The sequence below is a fragment of the Coloeus monedula genome (assembly GCF_965178545.1).
Source record: "Coloeus monedula genome assembly, chromosome: 1".
NCBI lineage: Eukaryota > Metazoa > Chordata > Aves > Passeriformes > Corvidae > Coloeus > Coloeus monedula.
In genome coordinates, this window is record NC_138781.1 from 43314950 (window position 1) to 43338415 (window position 23466).

Consider the following 23466-nt stretch of genomic DNA (forward strand, 5'->3'; position numbering starts at 1 on the left):
ATCAAGTATATTTCATAATTGTCCATTAAAATACATACCCACATCACAAAACACTTTAAAAAAAAACAAGTATTTTTAAATGTATGTACAATAATGAAAAAATATGCCTAAATATGTATCTAATGCAAAAAAATAAACCATTTAATAAAATCTCCCTTCGAATGTCCCCTTGCTCTTCAATGTGTTAAAAAAAAGGATAGAGCTCAGTAAACAAACAAGAGTTAAAACACAAACTAACAGATGAGAGCAGTGCAAAGCAGACACCTGAGAATGAAGAGGCATCTGATTCAGCTTCCCATTCCCCAGGATTACACCACAACTATGGTGCAACTTGTCCTATGTCAGTGGAATTTTGATTTTAAAAAGTCACCCTGGTGTTCAAGCTCTGAGAGGCTGCCTATGGCACTCATTTTCCACGTGAGCAAAAAAGTTAATGATAATCCAACTAAGCACCCTTTAAACCCCCTTTAAATGGGGGTGAATTTCACCCTAGGCAAATATTTCATGTTCTGTGTACTCCTGCCAAGCACAAAGAGATCTCGTCCAATGAACGGTATGGACTAAAGTCTGCCTTGACAACTGTGGTGGGAGAGAGACTTCTGTTGTTTCATGGCTACTTGTTTAGTCACCTCTTTTTACTGCATTCTCTAGGAAACTGCAAAGAGGGCTCCAGTCCTAGAATATCAGTAAGTCAAATATTTTGCATTTGTGGTGTTGCAATGTCACTAGTAGTTGGGTTTCTAAGTATTTCTGAAGACTAGGTCTGAATGTCTGAGTTAAATGAGACACTTCAGTTGCTAAAGAAAATCCTGATCTGATTCTTACTTGGATGAGTTTAGGTGACTGATGTATATCCTTTATCTTGCCAGAGTCACTGCCCTCAGAGCACATCAGGCTGTATGTGACACAGCTCTTGTCTGCAGAAGCAATCTGAGGAGGTTTCAGTATTGCTCCTACAGGGAAGGTGGCAGGAATTAAAGCACTATTTAAAAAACCTGCTTATAAGGCACTGGTGCAGCAAGGTTTGTGACAAACATGGTTTAATCATTCCTATTTTCCAACTGGTTAAAAGTCAGTCTATTAAATCAACCATAAATAGCAATAAAAAGGCATTAGAAAAGTCCCAAACCAAAGAAATCAACTTAGTATTGAAACTTAATTTATGGCAGTCCCACGTCAGTGCACACACTAGCTCCTGCATGTGTGAGTTTTTAAAAAAAAACCTCATTGTCAGCACATGCTCACCCTATATACAAAAGTCCCCTGACAAAGTCATGATGCGGTGAACATCTCCTACAAACAAGAAATTCTCAGATGACCTCCTATAGTCACATGTTAAACTTGCAGATGGTGGACAGGAACATATATTGGCTTACCCACTGTACATATCTATTCAAAGCTTTACCAGAATAAGAATATACACAATATATACACTTAATTCACACAGTAAAACAGCCCTCAACATCTATTATTTTGTAGGGCTGTGCATTTCTTCTATTAAAATTCCACACATGGAACTATCTCTGTGCCAGGTCCTCTTCATAAGCAATAGGATCACTTGAAGGTAAATTAGTTCTTCATGTATATGTAACAGAAACAGCAGAACCTCAGCCTCTAGTCATCACTGTCACTCCCAGACTCACTCAACTGCAAGTCATTTCCTATAGAAAACAAAAACCAACAAAACACAGCAAGTGAGTAGGTGTTAATTCACATCTCATGGCAATCAAACCAAAGAAGGTCACATTTTTACTGGAAGATTTAACTAAGAATAACACATGAAATGAATGCTAATATCATCTGTGATTTAATGAAACTGCTGGCCATGCCCAAGAACATCAAGAGCTGCATGAGGCTAATACACAGCTGGATCCAGGCCAAACCAAGCATCCTTGTCTCCAGAGCCACCAAAGGTGCTCCCTGGTGGGACAACAGCCCTCTCCTCTTCAACAGCTGCTAGCAGCTGCAGAAAGCATTCCACAGCCTCCACCCACCCAAGCTCCTATATATGGCTCTGGGACAAGGCATTGGGGAATTCCTTGGCTTTCTTTAACCTTTAAAAACAGATTGGTTTTGGTTTAAGGCCATTTGGCAAGGTCTCCACATATCAACAAACCAAAAGGACTGTTAAAGCCATCACAGCTCAAGGCTGAACTAAGCTGACACGTGCTGTGATGGTGAAGGCTCCCATCCAAAGTGCAGAGATCGGATGAAAGGCCAGGGTATGCATCAAACGTACTGGCTCTAATCCTGTTTTGCAGAGCACTTGTGATTTGGTGAGGTGGAGGGGATAAAGAGGGGCAAGAATCATCTTTGTGTTCTGATAATTGAACCTAACTGTTCCAGCATTCTACCTCGGCCCTCTCTCCAAAATAGCTGCAGGGCATCTATGCAACAGCTATGCCCTGGTTTTCTTCAGTTCCTCTTCCCTTTTCCAAGTCAACAACTTGGGTTAGGAGTGATTCTCCCCATAGCAAAAGTATTTTAAAACCAAAGGCAAAAAGCATTGCATGAATAGAGGAGCTACCTAGTAGTTCCCAGATTCTCCTGCAGTCAGAAGCTTCACTAAACTCATGCAGTATTGCTGTTGTGGAGAAGCAGGGAGGAGGCTGCTCACAACCAGAAACAGTGAAATGGACAGTCCCAATGGCTTCATTGAACTTTGGATTTCACTTAGTCCTTCATGACTTGCAGGAAGACTGACAGGCCTCGAAGTTTCCCAGCAGGCCTTTTCGGTGTGGTCTGTATACAATACACTTATCTTCTCAAAGCTGGAAACCCTACACATATCTGTATTCAGACTCCACAAGTTCCCTATGAATGGGTGCCCAGAGACGTGTGCAAATGTGCCTCAGGAGGAATTAAGAACAATTTATGGTAATTTCAAATGCAATATTTTAACTCCACGGAGTTAGAATATATCTGATGCAGCATAAGGAGAGAGCAACACAGATGCACACCATGTCCCTAGAGAGTCTCATGGGACAGAACTATGCTTCAAAAATGTTTCTGATAATTTTAAAGGGTGACATGAGCTTGTACTAATTCAATGCTTGCAACACCATAGCTGTAATATTTTAACATAATTTTGATTCAAATTTCCCTTCAAAATGTGGTATTTGTGAAAATACAGCTGAGACCAACACAATAAATACGCTAACAAAGCAATAGTGAAGACCACAGAGACTGCACTTAGGAACCCACGACAGCCTTGTGCCATTCACAATTCTTTACAGACCTTTAGCTGACACATGTGTCAACCCCACTATTTCCATATAATCTGTGTATTCACACAAAAATAATTCCCATCCTCCAGTGCACCAGATCCTCCCACACCAGTGGCTACCTGGAGGCCTGAATCAAGGCCCAGTAGGGCCAATGTGGGCCACTGCACTGATTCCCACAGGCTCTCCACACCTTCAGACAAGTCTCAGCCCCCTGTTCACAAAATCTGCCCATGTACTTCAGCCAGTGCAAATCCCTGGGACTACTATTTGGCAAAAGGCACTTCATGAAGTTAGCCTAACATGCTAAGTAAATGAGTGGTCACAATCAGCTTTCATCAGTGGTAAGACACAAGCATTTACTTACGGAGCGTGTTCATGAGCTGATTGCTTCCTTGTGGCCTGCTGGTGCCGTTAGCAACAGTGTTCCTGTTGTTATACTGCTGGTGTGGTGGCTGGGAAGGGGAAACATGGGCTGGCTCTTCCCCCTCGCTGCTGGAGCTTTCATCTTCACTCCCAGATGAGCTTTCTGAATCCGATGAGCTGCTTCCACTGCTGCTGCTCATCTGCTCAATAATTTCAACCTCTGCTCTCAGTTCTGAAATAAAAAGGAATTCATCTGGTTGACACCATAAACAGGGCCCCATGGAATTTTGGAAAAGAATGTGCAAATGCAATAGTTTTGTCAAGGATAATTTATCACACCAAAATATCTCACATGAAAGAGAGACACAGGAAGGGAAACCAAAAAATTCTGAAAACTTCTTTACTTATTGCTGTAACTAAATTTAAAGAAGCAACAGCATAGGTTAGTATCCTAAAACTTTTAACTTCTACTGTTATTCTTTATATAATTCACACTCCTGAAAGCACTTTCTGCTTCACTATTTTTGACAGGCTATATGCTCTACACACAAAGTAAGTACATCAGCTGATCGAGGAAATCTAAATCTGAATTGTTAGATGCTGGTGACAATTAGGCTTTTGGAAAACATAAAAAAAGGTGCATGTTGGGGTGGGTATATGGACATAGGCAAATGATCACAACAGAAACTGCCTTGACTTCAGATAATATATGAAACTGCTTCAACACAGTCACACAGCCCATTGTAAACAAACTTCAGAAGCAGATGGATGACATCAAATAACTTTGCTGTAGGACAGATGAGAAGAGCTGAGAATTTTCATATGCTGGGGAGTGGTAAAAATACCATAACCTATAAGCTATAGGTTAACCTGTAAGCTATAGTGCTTACAAGTAGCCAGGAAAATAAAGAAACTACTCTGAAACTGGAAAGTTATTCAAGTCAAGACACTGCCCACTTTAGGGTTTCCAGTGCAAAGAAACACTGGAACACCACGACATCACCACAACAGCCTCATCAGCAACAGCTAGTGTTGGCTGAATGACTGGTTACTAAAGAGCTATTAAGGTACGTCACCGCAAATTATACAATATTGTTAAATTTGTCATAATTTTAAGTGGCCTAAACACTAGTAGAGGACAACTCTTTTGTATCCACCCACAAGGCTGAGTATCTAATGACTCAGTTCATGTTGGCAGGTTTCCATGAGAGAACAACATCCACACATATGTTAACCATGGGATGTGAAACCCTCAAAATTTAGGCTTTTGTTGTGCTAGCAGTTCTATACCCACAGGGTTCACCCTGGAAAACTCACAGACTAAAAGGGACAAGAATGAAAGAAGGGAGAGAAGAGGTATGATCACCCCTACCTAACAAATGGAGAACTGATACTGGGAGTAATTCATGTTAGGTCAGATGTGTCAAGAATCCATTTTTTATTAAGACCCATTTTCTTTGGGCTGCCTAATACTCTAGAGTAACAGGTAAGTTTTCAGCCCCCCACAATATTTGCTGGAGAGAACTTCTCTGCTCAGGATTTATTAGTTTGAGAAATTATGTTTTCTTTTGTCAGCTTTAAAATCACTATTTTTCAATTTCAAGGTTTAGAGCTCAATTTCAAGTGCTATAGCTATACTCCAGCTGGGTATTTAAGGACAGTGGTGTTGTTTCTCTAACTTACTTCCTAAATCTAGATCCCTGCCTAGACCATCTGTGCTCTCTGTACTTTACCAGTATGCCAGGTAAAACCTACTCTTTCAGCTTGAAGACATAGCATAAGAGACCATTGGAAGAGAAAGAAAGAAAATATGATTCAACAGAATCATATATTGATTCAACAGGCCAACAGAAGATACTACTTTGTACTGTAATAGCTTTCTCCCTTATCACCTCCCAACACAATCTGGCAGGCTTTAAAAATCCATTTCAGGCCTGGAGTCTGATACACAAACAAATGGGCACTTGGGAATCACTGTTCTCAGCCTAACCACATCGAGGATTTCAAATTATAAATGTTCCTTGTGTTTAAGGTTAAGAAATTAATAGGGGAAAGCTAAAGGAAAGATAATTAGGAATAAGGGTTCTTTCTTTTTAAAATGCTCAGGTTTAAACTTCTGCCCCCCCCCCAAAGTTAATGATGTAAAATTTCTACATTCTTCTAGTGATGGAGTTGTTAGTTGCAAATTATAGTGACAATAATTACATAGTTAGAATATCCTGGATTGCAGCAAGCACAACCACCTATCACAGTCCATACTGCAAAAAGATACAACAGACAAGTCTAATACAGGACAAGTGCCTGAGAATTACACATGTATGCTTACAGAGCTGGAGTCTGTGGCTGAAAGGGAGGAATGTTGGCACATGGACTGAGAACATAGAGCCCACATGTAAAATAGAATGAAGAAGGTGAAGTGATCTAATGATGGTGGTGAGAGGGAAAAGGTAAAACAAAAACACACTGCAAAGAACTAGGAAAAAAAAAACCTAAGCAAGAAGTGTGGACTCGATAAAGTAGGTGAGGCGATAACTGAAGGAAGTGATGCTGTCTGACCAATGGGAAAGGAAGATTAGCCTGGCCAATTTTAAACAGAATTGGAGATTAGTGTCAGAATGAAGAGTGGGAGGTTTCTGCTGGGGGAAGTAGGAAACTAAGAGCCCATAAAAGAGGTTTGGTTATGAGAAGAGAATGAGCGAATGACTTGGAAGTAGTGCTAAAGCCCACTATGCTGAACAGAGGCAAGAAAAAGCAAAACAGAACCAGTGTCACAAGCTTCAAGGACGGGGAAGTTAAGGCTGTTATCAGTGCAGTGGTCACTGGTAGAAACTTGGTCAGAGCCCATCTTCTAGTCAACTTTTGCCTCACAGGCTGATAGTGTCCCCTCAGACCTCTGTTGTCTCTTGTTCCTTGAGCCCAGAATTCTAAACATCTTATCTGAGCAGATGAGAAAAAAGCAACTGTTTTCACTAATGTTATGGTGGCTGCAGCACCACTAGAAGTCTGTCAAGAGAAATTCAGCAGGACCACTAAGGAATTCTGTTCAAAACACTTGTCTCACACTGTCAGTGACTAAGCCAATGATGACATCAAAGCCTTATAGGAAAAACAAGGCTGCTGTACAATGGTTTGATTTTGCATTTTCCCATTTGATTGCTATGCTTAGTAGAGTTATAGGTACTGAAGACATGGGTTAAACATTTCCTTGTGGTGCTTCCCATTAAAATAGTTGTGTGTGTATGTGTACACACAACAGAAGAGTTTGACCTTTCCTAGATCTTTCTGCACCGTAAGAACAAACACCTCGTGTCGACGCGCCTGTGCGGTTTGAAAGATGACAAGAGTCAGGATGTGCAGCAGTTACTTTTAAAAAAGCTTTCCATACAGTACAGTTTTGAACACTTGCCTTAATTGAGTCTACATCACCTGAAAAGGCTGAACTGCTTTGAGAACCTTAACTTCTCTACATTTCATGTTACAGCTGTAAGATTTCTTTCAAGAAGACAAAATGGCTTACTGTTTTACACTGGCAGGCAATGCAGGTTTTGGAGTAAAAAAAAAATAAAATTCGAGGTCAGAAATCATTATCCAAACAGAACAGCCTTTCTCAACAGCGCTGTCCTCTGTATATATTCAGTATCAAATACCATAACAGTGTTTAACTGTTCCTACCTCTTTTCTCAATTCCAATAGGTTATGCAGATTTTTAAACTAAAGCCCTAACCTTAGGCTGCAAGAATACCAAGAACTTCCAGAAAAAAGTCATTCAGCTTTAGGGAGGGTTAAGTTTGAATGCCCATAGTGGAACACTTACTGTTGATAATAGAATGCAAGGTGGAGAAATCAACTTGATACTGGCACTGTGAGCATGTGGAGATGGCAGCTAGAAGAGGCAGTATTTTATACTGATGTGCAGAAAATTGGATTGAGGTGTTCTTGAGAGACAAACACAGTGCTATGACATAATCCTCACACACCACAGCTACATTTCAGGTAAATAAAATCTGCTCAGATTTTTAAACACTGAGTCTTAAAACCTGAAATATGTTTCTGTGGGTTTTTTTCCCAAATGTTGTAATTATGTCAATATTATTGACATGTATCAATATGTTACATGCTGTAGTTATATCAATGCTGTTGGAAAGATTTCTGCTGTGGACAAGTATGTCTGATAAACATAAATTATTTTGTACAAATAAATGGCTGTACCGTGGTATATGTGTGCAAATGTCCACAGCTTAATGAGACATTATCAGATGTAGCTGAGTGTTCAAAAGAACAAGCTCATACCCTCTCCTATGCTCCCTTCAAACCAGAGGACAATATGGAAGCTTGCAGGGGAAAGGATTCCACATGTGCAAAACCCTAGACACAGCCTCCCAAAAGCCTCTGTGCATGGGAGGACTGACTGGTTCAATTCTCAGATGCTCTGACTCTGTCCTCAAGACAGCTGTGTAATGAGACAGAGAACTGCACTACCCGGAAGTTCACTTCCAGCTCATCTGTCTGTAAGGGGAGCGGTGGAAATGCACAGCTGAGGGTACCAGGGAAAGCAGAAACATGCACTGCACTACTAAACTACTGTGAAACATCATGAGGGCTGTTGTGTCTTACCACACCCTTAAGTAGAGCATACTGGAAGCAAGAGAGTATCAAAGTGCCAGAGATCCTTTCAAGCACCTCCTTTGGGAATTTTACATTCTGTGCTGTGTTCATTAAACAAAACCCACAGAATTTCAGCTTTCTGTTTATCTTTCTTTTGTACAGAGGAAGGACTTCAACCAAAACGAAAGCTACTACCTGAATGGAAAGAACACAGGCTCTTCAGAGCTTGCAAGTCTGTGTTCATAAAAACACACATTAAGGGAAGGTAACAGGATTGCAGACTACCTTACAGCTTTTACAGGTCATTGTCTACATTTCATTGTGGAATGGTGCCATTTTAGTTCTACCTTTTTTAAGTAGGTTCTTATGATATAAATGGTTTAGCAATGCTGACGCTCTAGATCATCAATGCTGGAAAAAGTTATAGACTGTAAGCAAAAAACACCCCTGCCCAGGCCTTTGGCTCTTCTGGGGCTTTGTACAACTCTCCCTATAAAGCATTAAATTGAAGACCTATTTTTAGTACAAGTCAGGTGCTCTAATCTTTGATTTTGGAAACAAAACTCCAGAGGTTATTTATTTGGAGGTACTTTCATATAAAACATGATCAGGTGGCAAAAAAAATATTAGGACAGCTCTGAACAATGTGACTTATACTTTAGACCACTAGAAAATCATCTCTTAGAACAGGTGTCACCCCAAACAAACGTAATTATTTTACTGTAATACAACCTTTACAAATTGCTGTACGTATACAAAAAAGTGCCCCAAAGGTTAAGTAACTTATTACACCCTACAGGAAAAGACATTTAAAATCCACAACTGGTTCAATTAAAAAAATGATATATCACCTATTATCTTTTTCCTTACCTATTACACAGAAAACAAAAATAACAATGCAGCTAAGGGAACTGTAGCCAACAGAATCTCTCAGACGTTGATTCTGGCTGCTGACCAGCACCCAAGTATTGAAAACACTACTGCTGCAGAAAAGTGAGACCAGTCAGCACCTATGCAAACACACAGCTTAGCAGCAAAAATGTCACCTAGTGATTACCATGAATTGAAAAAATACCCTGTGGAGTAATTAACATAATCTGGGCAATTAACACAGGCTAAATCTACAGACAAAAATAGTTATATGGGACAGAGAAAAAAGAGAAAGGAACCCAGACAAAAAAGCAGACAGAAAGAACAAGCTTAAAATAAAATAATTGTGTCTGGCGCCAGTGCCAGAGAAGAACCAAACAAAAATTTAAAGCCTTCCTCATTCTGACTGTATTATCCACAGCAAAAACAGGTAGGAAAAAAAGGCCATGGACAAAGAAAGTACATCCTGCCCACAGCAGAACACTAAGACAAAGCAGTGCTTGAGCAGAAGAGTGAGTTGAGCCAACCATTCCTTTAAGGTACTTCTAAAATAAAATTTTAGCAACCATATGGCAGATGTGTCAAAGCTGCAAAGGAGTGGTTGTGGAAGAGGGGAAGCTGCAAGGCTGTTCACTCTCACTCCTCGCCTAGCAGCACTGCTTGGCATGGTGCAAGCTTGTCTTGTGCTGGGAACACAGCCCTAGCCCTTCCATCGCATCAGCAAGCGGCTCCAGCCTTACTTAGTGCAGGGTAACCTCCTCCGAGAGACTTGACTGCGAAACGAGACCTTGGACCATTAGGCTTTGCTATTGCTGTTGTGGCTGCCTAAGACCACAGGCAACTGGTCCAGCACTGAGCTACAGAGTCTCTGAATTCACATTATTTTTTCTTCTTTTCAGAACAGAGAAAAAGTTTGGAAGAGAGAAAATTATCCAGCAAGAGGAAGTTTTCTCATGCCAGAGAAGACTGCAGTATGAATATCTATTCTAGTAGAAGAGAATAAATAATTCACTAAGATGAACAAAGAAACAAGACATAAAGAAGACAAAACAGCTGTCAAGTACCATCTTTTAATCCCTGAATGTTTTTAGAAATGGCAGAGTCACAGTTTTTATCATAAAGAAGAAAGACAAAATCAATCAAAACTTAAGAAACTACAAACCCTTCTTTACCTCTCTTAATATCATCCAGCTGAGGCTCAGGTGAAGGATTATCTTTCAAAGGAGAAGTTTTAGGTCCAACTGCTGGCTTGGTTGGGGCTCTGAACTGTGAAGGAGGCTGAGATGCTCGGGCAGACTGTTGCTCTATTCGGGCTTGGATCTTACTGCTGCCCTCTGCTCTGAAGAAACAACCAGACACATTCAGCAACTATGCAACTATGTTCAGCTTTTTCAATATCCTTGTGCTAATGCATCATCTGTGACTTCCTTTTGTACAGATCTCTACTTTGTTTTACAAAGATGAAGAGTGAATTACAGCTGTCTGTATGCAACACTTGCTTTCAAAAACAAACATATACTACACTGCAACACCCTTACAAAATGTATTTTCAAATCCAGATGTGATTCAGTGATGCCAAATTCTCTACCTGAACGTCAACGAAGGCTTTAATTTAACAATTAGTATTTGTATTTTTTAAAAAGAATAATAAATCATAGTAATTTAAAGTAAATACAAATCCATTCACAACAAAATCCTGCTTAAAACAATCACAGCAAAAGAAGTATTTTCTCACTTGCAATTAAATCATCTCAAACTGAACTCTCTTAGAGGTCAACTTGACTAGAGTAATCATTCTTACTGCTAAATACAGCATACAAGCATTTAATTCCTGGTTTTTATCCATTTGCTGTTAGCCCTTCAAAACAATTTAAGCTCTTTCCTTAGTGGAAAATAGTCTCCAGGATAACACTATGCCTAAGTGTTCAATTCAAACCAGGTATTTCTGCCTTTTACTGAACTTCTGATGTGACTGAGATTGTAGAACATCCAATACCCTTGGCAGAAAAAGAAACCCAAAAAACCAACCACAAACCCAAAATAGGCTCCTTTATGGCACACCGTAATAAGGTTAAAGGGTGTGGTGTATTTATTGTGTAACACCAAAGCCTTTGGGGTTATGGCTTTATGTAGTGCAGCACAGAAGCAGCTTGTGGCTATTAGAACTCAGTTTCTGTTCTAGGAGGGTGCCAGCTCAGAACTGTTACACTTTGTGTCTGGAAACTAATCCCACTGAGAGGTAAGTTAAACTAGCCCGTGTTGAACTTCCCGGGAATTCACCTAAACCACCTGTGGAGCTGGTACACTGAGCATTTACTGGGGTATCTCTGTGCCTGAGTGGACTCTAGATTCAGCCTTGCACAGAACCCCCTCGTCATTTATCAGTAACATGCAGCTAGTGGATACCACATTAATGCAGCTTACACAGTCTATCTACAGCAGAAGTGAGGAGTTGGGAATATACTCACTGTATCAAGTAGAAGGCAAAAGCCAAAGATTTCTGGTGTTAATTATGCTCTTGGAACTACAGACAGTTTTATGTGGAGTAAATTCACTTACTCCCCTGTGAATGTCATCAAGGTGTTAACACTAAAAGCCCTGTTCCCACAGAGTGTCAACAGGTCATTAAAGATCAAAGTAGCCATGAAAAAAAATGGCAGTCCTGATTTAGAAAGTGAATGACTTTGCAAAGCACTATTCATTAAAACAGGGATCCCCAAATTTTTTATTACCCTCCCTCTGCCTGAAAAACACTGAAGTATTTTTCCGCACACCAGACCCAGAACTCAGCGTAACCAAAACATCCCACTGAACTCAGGCTCTCCTGCACCTCTCCTTGCTTCTTCTGACAATGTCCAGCAGAACTGAAATTGGAAATTCAAATCTCATCTCTGATGTGCTCATATCCACTGGACAATATGAGTGCTACATGGATGAGTTTTCACATCACTGACTCAGAGGAGTGTTACAGTCCATTTACCTTGAACTCAAGGTGCTCTTGGCAAACATCCAGCCAACTACTGATGAGCTGCAACCCACATTTCTAGTAGTTTTAGCAGCTAAGGGCTCTATACTGCAATAAAGTGGTTTTTTAATGTAAAACTTCTAAACTTATTTAAGAGTTTCTTCATCACAAGACATTTGAACAACTGCTTTCTCTTTAGATCTCAGCCTGTAGTCCAGTGATGCTGAAAAATCCAGACACTTCAGGGACTTGCAGAGCAGTAAGACTGCTAAAAATGTTCCAGCTGCATGCTTTGTAGCATTTCTGCAGCAAAGTAAGAGTATTTGGTCAGAAAGGATTTCTGGCTTCATCAATTCTTCTAGGCAAAACACCACAACCATTATTTGTACAGCTCTGCCCACCCCTTCACCAGTTGGAGGCTTTGTACTTGTGTTCCCCATAATATATTGCTTATCCAATATGGGAATGAGTGTTCCTTGCTCCCTAAGACTATGTTATTGAAACATCATGACTCCCACAGGAAGCTGGAGCGAACAAACCTAGAAAGTCCAATAATCCTTTTGACAGTCTAATATTTTCATGGGTTTTTTTGGCTAACCAGAGATTCCTGAAACAAATCCCATCCTTCAGCGGGCTTCTAAAGCCTCAAATCATCACAGGTGTTTCATTGCAAACTATAATTATGTCATTTCAGCAGTGGAGAATTTACAAATTCTTTACTCTTGGATTCACACTCCTATTTGCATTTTTAGGCATGATAATTGGCCATGTAAAGCTAAGGCTTAGTAATTAAACATCGCTACAAAATAACAGAGTTCTGTTTCAAAACCCAATCTTAATAAGAAACTTCAGCAAGAATTAATCCTATCAAGAACCCTGTCCCCAGCTTTACCTTGTTTTCTTGACTTGAATGCTGCTACTGAGTTTTTCCAGCACATATTCCCCAGTGTCATGATTGATAATAAGCACACAGTCCTTCTGATATGGCCTTTTATTTCCTTTAAAGACAGTCATTGGTGGAGTTGAACCCTGGTACAAAGAAAAAACACATATTTGTTTGGTTTTATTACCCTGCCCAAAAATTTATGAATACGAAAAGAGTGTATGTATTGCTCTGAAAAAGGGGCTAAGCACTTAATGCTTAGTTCCTACAGGAAATATTCATTCACGAAGAGAAAAATAGAGAAAATGTGCAGTAGATCAGACGTTTCCTCATAGTAATATTATGCCTTTCATCATTTTAAGTGTCTCTGCAGTGACAAAACATCTTCTCCATGGCTGCCTTTATTTACAGTTCTCATTCCCAAAATGGCAGCATAACTAAATTTGCATGTTTTATATGAAATCCCCACATCTTCTTGATGTTTCTGTTGTGGAAATCATGGGTTTGGATAAGAAATAAAGTTCTAATTATTTGTGTAGCAGAACTATTGCCCAAGGAAATATGTGGTCAATTGAAAAAAAATTTAAACTGCATTGAATATTTTACATAAATATATATGGCAGTATTTTCACAGTGGATTACAAGCAACTGTCACAAACTATGTAAGAACAGCTGCCTTCTTCAAAATCAGATTAGCATGCATATGCCCATGCAATTATACTGAAATGTCTTCTCAAAGGCAAATGGGGTATTTTAATGCCTTCCAGAAAGTCCCCAAAATGCTGCATAGAATCTTAAAAGTCTAAAGGTTTAGACTGAGAAGCAACAAAAACAACAAACTCATGTGGTACTGCACACTGGCTAACTGGTAAGGCAGAGATTAAGCTCAGCTGTACTGCATCTATGCACAGGCTGGTTCATACAGCTGGTTTGGGGTTACAGCTGGCTGAATCCATGGTCTACAAGCACATAACAGCATGGATACACACCTGGCCATGTCAAAAAGCTGTTATTCAAGGGGTTATGTTCTCAGCTATGAAACATTCTCAGACTTCTCTGTAATGTATAGATACCGTATAAAATAATTTTTTTTAAAAAATAAATGTTTATTCCTATGCACCTTTGCACATATCGTAGGAAAGCAACCAAAATCAGGGAGCAAATGAAAAAACCCTGCACTCCTGTATTTTATTTTGAGGAGCAAAAACAAACAATCACATTTTAACTACTCTGGAAGCAATTCCTATTCTCTGTGTTGCTTATAGACAGAATATATTTGAATTTAAAATGGGTTCTGAACAGTAAGTGTGAAAAATCTGAGTTCCTAACAAAGACACAGTAAGAGAGATTCAGAAATACGATTCAGAAAGGATGTCTCAAGAAAGTCTAGTCTTCAAAGGCATGTTACATTTTTATCATTCCTACATTTAAGAGAGGAAAGCAACATTTAAGAGAGTAAAAAGAAAGCTGAAAGTCAAACCCTGCCTGCTGTTGACAACTAAGCCAGGAAACGTATAATGCACAAACGTAATGCAAATTGATCAAAGTTTGCTGGCTACCATTCTGCTACCCAGAATGGTTACAGCAAAGACTGTGATTTTGGCTAAACATTAAGTAGAAATACAAGTGCTTAAGAAAATTAAGTCCCACTCTTCTACTTAAAACTAAATGTTTAGGGTTTATGTTAGTGTCTAAATAACAGTGGCTATAAGATTTTGCTGATTACAGGACAGAAGGAGGTAGGTGAAACAAGTAACATTTAATTGAATTGTTTTCACATGTGAGGGTTTTTTGCCTGACAGAGTTCAAGAAGTGTTTGGACAATGCTCTCAGGCACATGGTGTGATTCTTGGGATTGTTCTGTGCAGGGCCAGGAGTTGGACTCTGATGATCCTTGTGGGGACCCCTGCAACTCATGATATTCTATAATCTTCTCTAATCTCCTTCTGTAGTACTCTAACAAACAGGAATTTTCACTTCCCCAATCCAGACTGTTTATCAACTATTAAAGTCACTAAATTCCACATGTAGAAATAGTACTTCAATTTATCCAAGCTGCAAGGGACACCAAAATATCTCCACTGAACAAATTATCAGAGATATTCCCAGTGATTAGGCAATTTCAAAAAGAAAACCTCAACTCAGAATTTGGATCCTATCTGGTTGTTGGACAACTGGGAAGCAAAGCAGCATCCAAGAAATTCAGTGAACCTTGTCAGGATGAAACGATCTCAAAACCTCTCACTCTTTTCCAGTATTTTCCAAGTGTTTTCCAGCTCTCTGTCCAGAACACAGACAGCACTGTCTTGGAACAACATACACAGAGCAGCTTGGCTGCCTCAGCCTTTGGAGCCTACTCTAAACTGTTCATACTGAAGGGAAGAGAATCAAATTAAGCTCCTCAGTACAGAGATTTGGAAAACATTACAAGTGATGCTGCTCAACACAAAAGATGAATGAGCAACAGTGCTTCCAACTAATCCAAGATGAATGCTGCTGTTAGTTATGTTGTTACCTGCTCTCCAGTAGCACTACCACGCTCATCATTTCTATAGACAAAAACCAGTATGAGACCTCCTGCAGCACTGAAGGTGACCAAGGCCATATAAAGAACAGGAGCAGGGTGAAGCAGGCTACAGCTTCATTCAGCGAGAATTACCATCACCTACCAATTAAAACCACGGGTGTGCTGGAATGAACAATACCAAAAGGATCTGACGCATGGCTTCCAAACTGACTGGTGCCCCCCTGCAGCCACCAGACCCATTGATGTCTGTGAATTCTGGTTTATTGGCTTGACACAGAGCATTAACTTCAGCTAATAAACAAATCCAGTTCCAGCACACAAGCACTTTCTTTTGTTTTGGTAAGGAAACCATTGAATTGTCAATTACAAAACAGCTGCACCTATAAACAGATTGATCACTTGTTTTATTGCTGTTTGACCATCATCCTCACACAGTAGATCTTTATGGCATCATTAGAGAAGAAAGTGGATGGGAAACCACTTCATGGCCACTCACCAGGACTGCCCCCTTGCTTCCACTGATAAAGCTGAAGGCAGGGAACCCTCTATGCCCTATCTGTACATGTTTGAGTAAGGGCAGGAATATGCTTACAGGTCTGCCTGTGGGTTCTGAACATCCAACCCTGACTGAAGCCCAAGTCACACTGCCTTTCTTCAGCAAGCCATAGCACTGAAAATGGATGGGAACCAGGTGTACAGATTCAGCCAATAGTAAAAGTTTCCTTGTTTTTCAAGGAAGAGTAGGAAGGAAGGAATCAAAAGTAAAGAACAATTTGCAACCTTACAAATATAGCCATTTACGAAGATCCAGCTGTACAGTCCTTTCCTAAGGTAAACAACTACAAGTCTAGCTGCTTAAATATTGAACCCACAGTGTTAATAAAGATGAAAGTGAAAATAGCATTTACATTAGACTGTAACAACACTGCAAATTTGTTGGAGAGTAAACAGGGGCACATATATAACAGACTTACTGGAATATGTGGCAAAGTGATGGTAACATCATCTCCTTTACCCACTTGGAGGTCCCCCTCACAAGACGTATCAATTGATGCTGGCTTAAAATCATCTAAAGAGGAAAACAATTGTGATTACATTTGTTAGAGTCTCCAGAAGCATCAACCTGCCCTGCAAAAAGCCATCATACATTTACTGGGATTATAGGGAATGGTAAAGCACACACTAGTGTTTACAGCAGGGGTGGAATAACACCAGTACTTTGTGTCTATGCATAGCAACCCAGCCATGTGACGGTACTGTATTCTGAACTTCCTTTCTAAAATGGAAATAAGGTTCTAGACTGTGTGTTTGAACACCAAAAGGAGACTTCTCCAAAACCCAGGCTTTGAGTGGCACTTGGTTTTGCAGGCAAGTATAAAACTGTACCAATTAACTCAAGAGAGTAACAACTTCCAAAACCCTGGGCTCTGCTTAGTTCTTGCCAGTTAGTTCCAAACCTGAGGACTCTCTCTGTGACAAACACTAATTTAATGACACCGACTCATTTAGTCTTATTGATATTTCAGGCTCTTTAACAGCCATCTCGACTCCACAATAGCGCTAAAATCTCCACATGGGTGGAGATCTCAGGTCTCACTTATGAGGACAGAAAGAGGTGCTGATCTTAATTCAGCAGTCTCCATGCTGGTCCAAAGCCACTGTGGACAGAAAGCATCAGTAAGGGGAGGCACTCTAATGGCTTTAAACTAACACTCGTTTTAGGTATTTTTGCTCTGTTGTATAGAATGCTTTGTATCCCAATAAAGGCACTTCTCTTTAACGTATTCATTTGAATACGTTAAAAGTATTTTCCCCTCATTATTCTATTGTGCTTGTGAGCCATAAAAAACCCAGAAAAAAACCTATCAGAACCTCTAATATCTTAAGAGAGGATTTAGACAAAGTGAAATAAAACCACAGAGATATAGGCTAGTTTGCTTTGTGTTTGTTTTTAAAAGAAGCCTGCACTCAATTCTAGCATCCCTGGATCTGAAGAGGTGCAATTATATTCACGATCAAGGCTTTTAATTACTGCATTAGCATGAAATTAGTACCTCAGAACAAATTTATAATATAATTTCCACTATAAAAAACACGTTTGCAGGAAAAAACCCCCTAACCCTGGCTTGTAATAAATTCTCATTAAGCAGATGCTAATGTTTAACTGAGTTTTACTTTGACAGCACAACAAGCAGGATCAGACACACCTGACTTAATCCTCATGCCTTAACTGCCAGATCAAATCATAACCTTCATTTTCATCTGTGCAATCTGTTTCTAGCTATTGTTTCCCACCTACTTTATGTGCAAGCTTGCTAAATAAAACAAACCAGCTGTACAAGAGCTAGTGTCATTGCCAAAATGGGATCAAGAGTTTCAACAGCACAGCCAATAACTTAAAAGAAATACCACTATCAGACTTCTTTCTCAGGTATTGCAATATAGAGTGACTTTAAACAAACACCCAACAAATTGTTTTCATTTTGTTAGTTTACTAGGGGCACGTGCTTGGCTAATCCTCATGTAGATCGAGGGCACATATTTCCCTCCAAATACACCCACAGCTCTTTTCCCAAAAATCCCATGTTTTTAAGATGTGTTTTTCAAGGATAATCAAATTTCTCTGTACAGTATTTCAAAAACATTACGTAAAGGAATGACGTATTTTAAGAAGGTCAAAACAAATGTAGCCTACAAAATCCTCACTGTAGTTTGTGTGAAGAGGATTACGGAAATAATATAATGTTTGGATCCCAGATAAATCATTCCAGAACAACACTTAAGGAAAAAAATTATAACCAGACAACAAAGAAATCTCATTTGAAAGTCACAGATGGAAAACAGAGCATACAGAAAGATCTTCTGAAATAAAACTGAATTCTTCCAGTTGTAGTCTGAAGAGCTTTGGCTTTGCAATCCCTAGGAAGTTGGTTATTGAAGCACTTTCCATTCTAGAAATCCAGTTTATTTCTACCTGGATATGGGCAGGGTTTAATTCACATAGGATCAGGCACTTGGGTGACCAATATCACTGAAACTACTACTTGTGGTGTATGAATATGGGCCATGAGACTGGGCCTAAATTTGTGCATCATAAACCAAAATATCCTGCTGCTGTCTGCATAAATTCCCCACCTTCATAGAAAATTACTGAATTATAAGTTTAGTATTCTTTACATTTACTCTTGATGGTTCACCAGTCATTTTAGTAAAACAACCTGGACTCATTTTGCTCAAATTTCTTGCCGACAGAATTCAAGTACAGGGATACAGCGAGTTCCTCTTCAAAACAATCTTCTAATATGGAATTAATTGCACCTAAGGCTAAATAGAGCAGTTGGAATAATAGATGGTGTCTTAAAAAATAAAACAAACTATTCTCTCAATTATTCATAACTGCTCGAGACCCTACCTCAGGATTTATCTTGCATTTATTGGACATTACTGTATGTGCCTGAGTCCTTTCTGCTTGCTTTCCTGGGATAGTGACTTATTACAGCTGTCTGGAATCGGGACAGCCAGGGACAGGTCTGCTGGGCTACACGTTGCTTCATCAGGAAAATACCCAGTTAAAAACGGAACTCCGGGTGCTCCCGCTGCCTCTCCAGGGCAGGCCTGCGGTGTGACCTGTCCTGCAGTTAAGTGCCACAAAGAGAACAAAACAAAATGGCAAAGCCACCCCCTTACGGAGGGGATCCCCTCATGCTTCCAAGCTGTTAATGACAAACTTTCTAAAGCTGTTCCTTCGCTCTGGCCTGCCTCGCTCAAGCCTCCTCCTTCCCCTTCTTCCCGGGTTGGAGCCTTCTATGGGGAAAACGCTCGTGGGGAGGAAAGACAGGGGCTGAGGGAGTGGGAAAGGGGGGAGACGGGTGCTGGAGGAGCAAGAGGGAAAGGGGGGAGACGGGTGCTGAAGGGGATAGGAGGGAAAGGGGGAGACGGGCAATGAGGGGGCAGGAGTGAAGGAAGCGGGTAAGAAAAGCGCCGAGTGGGCACGAAGCCCCGCGATGGCGGAGCGAAGGAGGCGAGGAGAGCAGCGCGGTGGGCGCGGCAGAAGGAGAAGCGCAGCCGGGGGACGGGACATGGGGAGCGGGAGGAGAGCGGGGAGGAAGGGGCGGCCGCGGGGGAGGCGCTCACAGCGGATGGTGTGGAAGGAGGCCTTGGGCCGCCGCTCGAAGCTCTCGCCCAGCTGCAGCGGGTGCTCCTCCTTGTCCAGCAATGAGTTCGCCGAGCCGTTCATGGCCCCGCTCCCGGCCCGGCCGGTCCCTTCCCTCGCCTCCGTGCGCTGCCGCCCGGCGTCCTCCCGGAAATTCTTGACTTTCCCTTCCGGGAACCCTCTCCGGGGCTGGCGGCGGGTACGGCGGGGCGAGGCGGGGGCGCGGAGCCGGGCTGGGGCTGCTGCCCTGGGGAGGGTCCCCGGGGGGGTGGGAGCCCGGCGCTGCCCGCCCTCGGCTGGGCAGGGCAGGGCAGGAGGGGCTTTCCGTCCCTGCCGGGGTATCCAAGCCCCGGTCGCGCTAGGGCAGGAGCTGCTGGAGGGAAGCCGGTTCTCTGTGGGGGGACCAGGGGATCACACAGGGGTGTTACATGTTTGTGGTCTTAGCTCTGGATTAAACACCTTTAAAAGGCTCTTTAGCCTAAGCATGGGCTGTTGCAACTGAGTTTATCATCGCGCTGCCTTCCCACCACAGCACATGCGTCACTGAGAGGACTGGCTTCGGTTTGTTTCCTTCCCTCGCTCGTTCTGTGATGAAATAATGGAGCGTGCCTAGAATATAGGCGTGTATAGAAATATAGCAGAAATTTTGCTGTTTAAGGTTTTTTGTTGGTTTGTTTTGAGGGTATGCTCTCCTTGAAGAGACTTCATTTCAAAGGAGCCTCTTCTCCATAACCTCTTCTGCTGTTTTTGGAGGAAAAGGGGGTGTGTCTGTGACACTGGACAAAATTCTGACAGCTCTTTTTTTTATTTGCACACTTCCGTATTTTATGTTTGTGTTTGTGTCATGACATGTATATATCATGATAGCATCATATATAGCATATATAACGTGTACATATGATCCATGATATGTATCATAGAAAGTATTTTATCATAAGATAAAATACATAAGTGAAGTACTGCTCTTTTTTTTTGTTTGTTTTAGGGTGTGTATTGTTGTGTTTTTCTTGTTTACTTTTTGGTAAAATGGCACCAGTGCCTGGTTCTGGGCACTGATGTACATGAGTGGTGAGTGTTTGCTACCTGGGCTTCCCTGGGAGTTACTGGGCCATGTGGGATTTAATTTGCTCGTGCCATCATCCAGGATCTGTATGTTTGTGACAAGACAGGTGTCAGAACCAGTTTAACATCAGAAAAAATGTTTGAGTCCCTTCCCAGCCTATGCGAAGCTCTTTTTGTTAACTTCTGAAAATAAAACCACCTGTGATTGTTAAAACTAGTGTGGATCCTCAGAAGGAGGCAGTGGGAGGAATGCTGGCACAGGCCAGCTCTGGGCATTTTGGCCACAGTACTGGTTTTGTTCTCTTCTTCAGGTGACATGGTGTTATAAATGCTGATGTTTTCACCAGTGTTTTCTCACAGAGCTGAGAGCAGGAAGGAGAAATGCTAACATGAATACACTTTGTTTCATCAATTTTAATGTGACTTTTAAATGTCATCTGTTTTTCAGTTTCCTTTTTTCTGAAGTGTTCTAACTGAGGTTAATGAGAAACAAAGCCCTTGCTTTCCTTCTCAGGTCTCCTTTAGTGAAAATAAAGTTAGAGCTGCACCATCTTTTTCTTGTTGAGTAGCTTTCTAGGATGCAGAGGGAAGACCAGGAGACTCTGAAGTATCTTCTTTAACTTTGACATCAGCATGATGGTGTATATGGTTCTTAGTTTGGATGAAGGTTTTCTGAAATAAAGAGAAATCTGGTGACATTTAAGTCCATCAGGTAGGACAGATCACTAAAGTTGTGGTAAGTGCCTACTGTAAATATTTCTCATTTTTAATTCTGCTTCTAGATCCTCGCTTATTTTACCTTAGTTAAGTGATGGAACCATACACTAAAGGAAAAAAATCATCCTTGGGTCTTTGGTGTTCATGCTTGTGTGAAAGAATCTAGGATGTTCCAAGAAAAGGCAACAGCCAATTGCTTAAATATAGTAAAAACATCTACTGAAGATGGTGCTTTCCAAAAAAAAGGCCATAGTGCACGAGTCCTTAGCCCAGAGGAAGCTGAGAGACTGGCAAAAGATCAGGTGTTGGTGTCTGAGTTTAAACAACTAAAACTGGAGAAAGAGGCACAGAAGAACTGGGATCTATTTTACAAAAGAAACAGCACCAACTTCTTCAAAGACAGACATTGGACAACCAGAGAGTTTCAAGAGTTAAAGGCATGTCATGAGGTGAGATCTATACACTTGTGCTGTAAAAGATGGGGTTGATAATTTTCAATCAGTTGTTTCAAAGGGAGTTAATAATACTTAGAACAAAGCCATTTGAGTAAGAGCTGACATGTAAAGTTTGCAGTGCCCTGTGTAGTTTCTTTTAATATCAAAGATAACTCCTCAGAATCAGATGCATCAGTTCAGTTTCAGTTTGTAAGTGGCCCATGCTGGATGGGGATGGTGAGAATGAAGTCTGGAATATTTGGGGTTTGTGTCCTAAATAGACAGCTTGTCTCTCTGTGTGCAAGCTGGTGCAACTTCAGTACACTGCTTTAAAGAAAAGCATCCAGAACTGCAGGCTAATTGCCAAACATAGTTAGGGGAATAGCCAGATGCATCTGTTGTTCCTTATAACTGAATGAAAGACAAGACAGGAATGGCACAAGTCTGTTGATTTCTTAAGGGGTAAATGACTGAAGAAGTATTAATATATTCTAAAATGATTTCTAGTTTTGCAGAAATCAAAATGTCTGTGTTTTAGTGTCAGATTATCCAGTGGCTGTCTACTTTGGGTTTTTTTGAACAATGGTAATTAGAATTGATTATAGCGTTTAGAATGCTGGTTGAACAGTGCCTCTGCTCATATGATGGGGAATACAAAAATGATGTCTTTTGTCTCGTATTGCTTCCTCCCCAGTTTGCAGATCAAAAACTGACCATTCTGGAAGCAGGCTGCGGGGTTGGGAACTGCTTGTTTCCACTCTTAGAAGAAGATCTGAATATTTTTGCATATGCCTGTGATTTCTCTCCTAGAGCTGTTGAGTATGTGAAGGTTGGTGTGATATTTGGAACTTCTTTTAGAGTGTTTTTTAGAAGCTTCTAAAATTACAAATGACTGTAACAACAGACTTCTCTTGGCTTCCTTTTTGTAAGAAGGGTAGAATACGTTTTGCCAAAAAATGGAGACTGATGCATTTCAGTGGAGATCCTATGTAAGAAGCCAAATCATTGCTCAAGACTTTGCTTTTCAGTGTCAAATTAGAGCATTATGGTATATTAGTTGAATGATTTATGAAGACTGTTTTTTGGGAGCACTGCTATGTCTCTGCTCACTGTGCAGTACAAGCAAAATTTGTTTGTGATGGAAGCTTGCCCTTAACAGAGGGAGTCCCAGAGAGAACCTTGGAAACAAGGCTAGGAAAGGTATTATTAAAGCAATTTGTAACCTGATCTGGAGTAGGTGTATTTACACTTAGTTGTGGGTACTGCAGTCCAAAGTTGAGCCTTGCAGCAGGGCTGGTGGGGGCTTTGGGCTTTAGAAGTCTTTATTAAGTTTGTAATCACAGGTAAATTTTTATATATCTGTTAATTGAAAGCATTGTGACCAAGAACCACAAGACACATAGAGCATTTGTCATGGGAAAGACGGGAAGAAATACACGTGGCAAAAGGAAGAGGACAGCAGCTCCCTGGGATGCCTTGGCTGCACCCCAGGATGAGGTTGGGCTGAGTGTGTGCCCTGGGTTTTGGATGACTTAGTGGCATCTACCTCCACAGCTCTTGCTGAATTTATATTTTGCCAAGATCAGATTTTTTTTTTCCACAGCAAAACTGTGGCTAGAGCAGCCCAGCTGCAGATTATGCAGCAGGAACCCCAACTGTT

The 23466-nt window shown here is 40.9% G+C and overlaps 2 protein-coding genes across 3 annotated transcripts in view; one reads left to right on the plus strand and one right to left on the minus strand.

The window, feature by feature from the left end:
• Positions 1-19729, minus strand: EAF1 (ELL associated factor 1). The gene is made up of 6 exons (XM_082303266.1): positions 19575-19729; positions 16415-16509; positions 12923-13059; positions 10238-10404; positions 3592-3822; positions 1-1661 (listed from the first exon to the last, which is right to left on the minus strand). The coding sequence occupies exons 1-6, from the start codon at positions 19675-19677 to the stop codon at positions 1615-1617; spliced, it is 780 nt and encodes a 259-aa protein (XP_082159392.1). The 5' UTR covers positions 19678-19729; the 3' UTR covers positions 1-1614.
• METTL6 (methyltransferase 6, tRNA N3-cytidine) overlaps positions 19675-23466 on the plus strand; it is a 9428-nt gene continuing 5636 nt past the window's right edge. Inside the window, exons 1-3 of one of the 2 annotated variants that reach the window (XM_082303248.1) lie at positions 19675-19792; positions 21438-21821; positions 22501-22635. In XM_082303248.1, coding sequence (XP_082159374.1) covers positions 21540-21821; positions 22501-22635 — 417 coding nt within the window. In that variant the 5' untranslated portion in view covers positions 19675-19792; positions 21438-21539. Of the gene's footprint in view, positions 19793-21306; positions 21822-22500; positions 22636-23466 lie in introns of those variants that run through there. The other variant, XM_082303249.1, reaches the window with a different exon arrangement.

What these genes read in the sequence shown, in the direction of transcription:
- EAF1 (XM_082303266.1), bottom strand. Translation starts at nt 19,677, where the DNA reads ATGAACGGCTCGGCGAACTCATTGCTGGACAAGGAGGAGCACCCGCTG. An exon ending in ATTCAAGTCAAGAAAACAAG is followed by an intron (nt 10,405 to 12,922) that starts GTAAAGCTGGGG and finishes TTGTTTCTTCAG; the next exon opens with AGCAGAGGGCAGCAGTAAGA. An exon ending in GCTGGATGATATTAAGAGAG is followed by an intron (nt 3,823 to 10,237) that starts GTAAAGAAGGGT and finishes TTTTTATTTCAG; the next exon opens with AACTGAGAGCAGAGGTTGAA.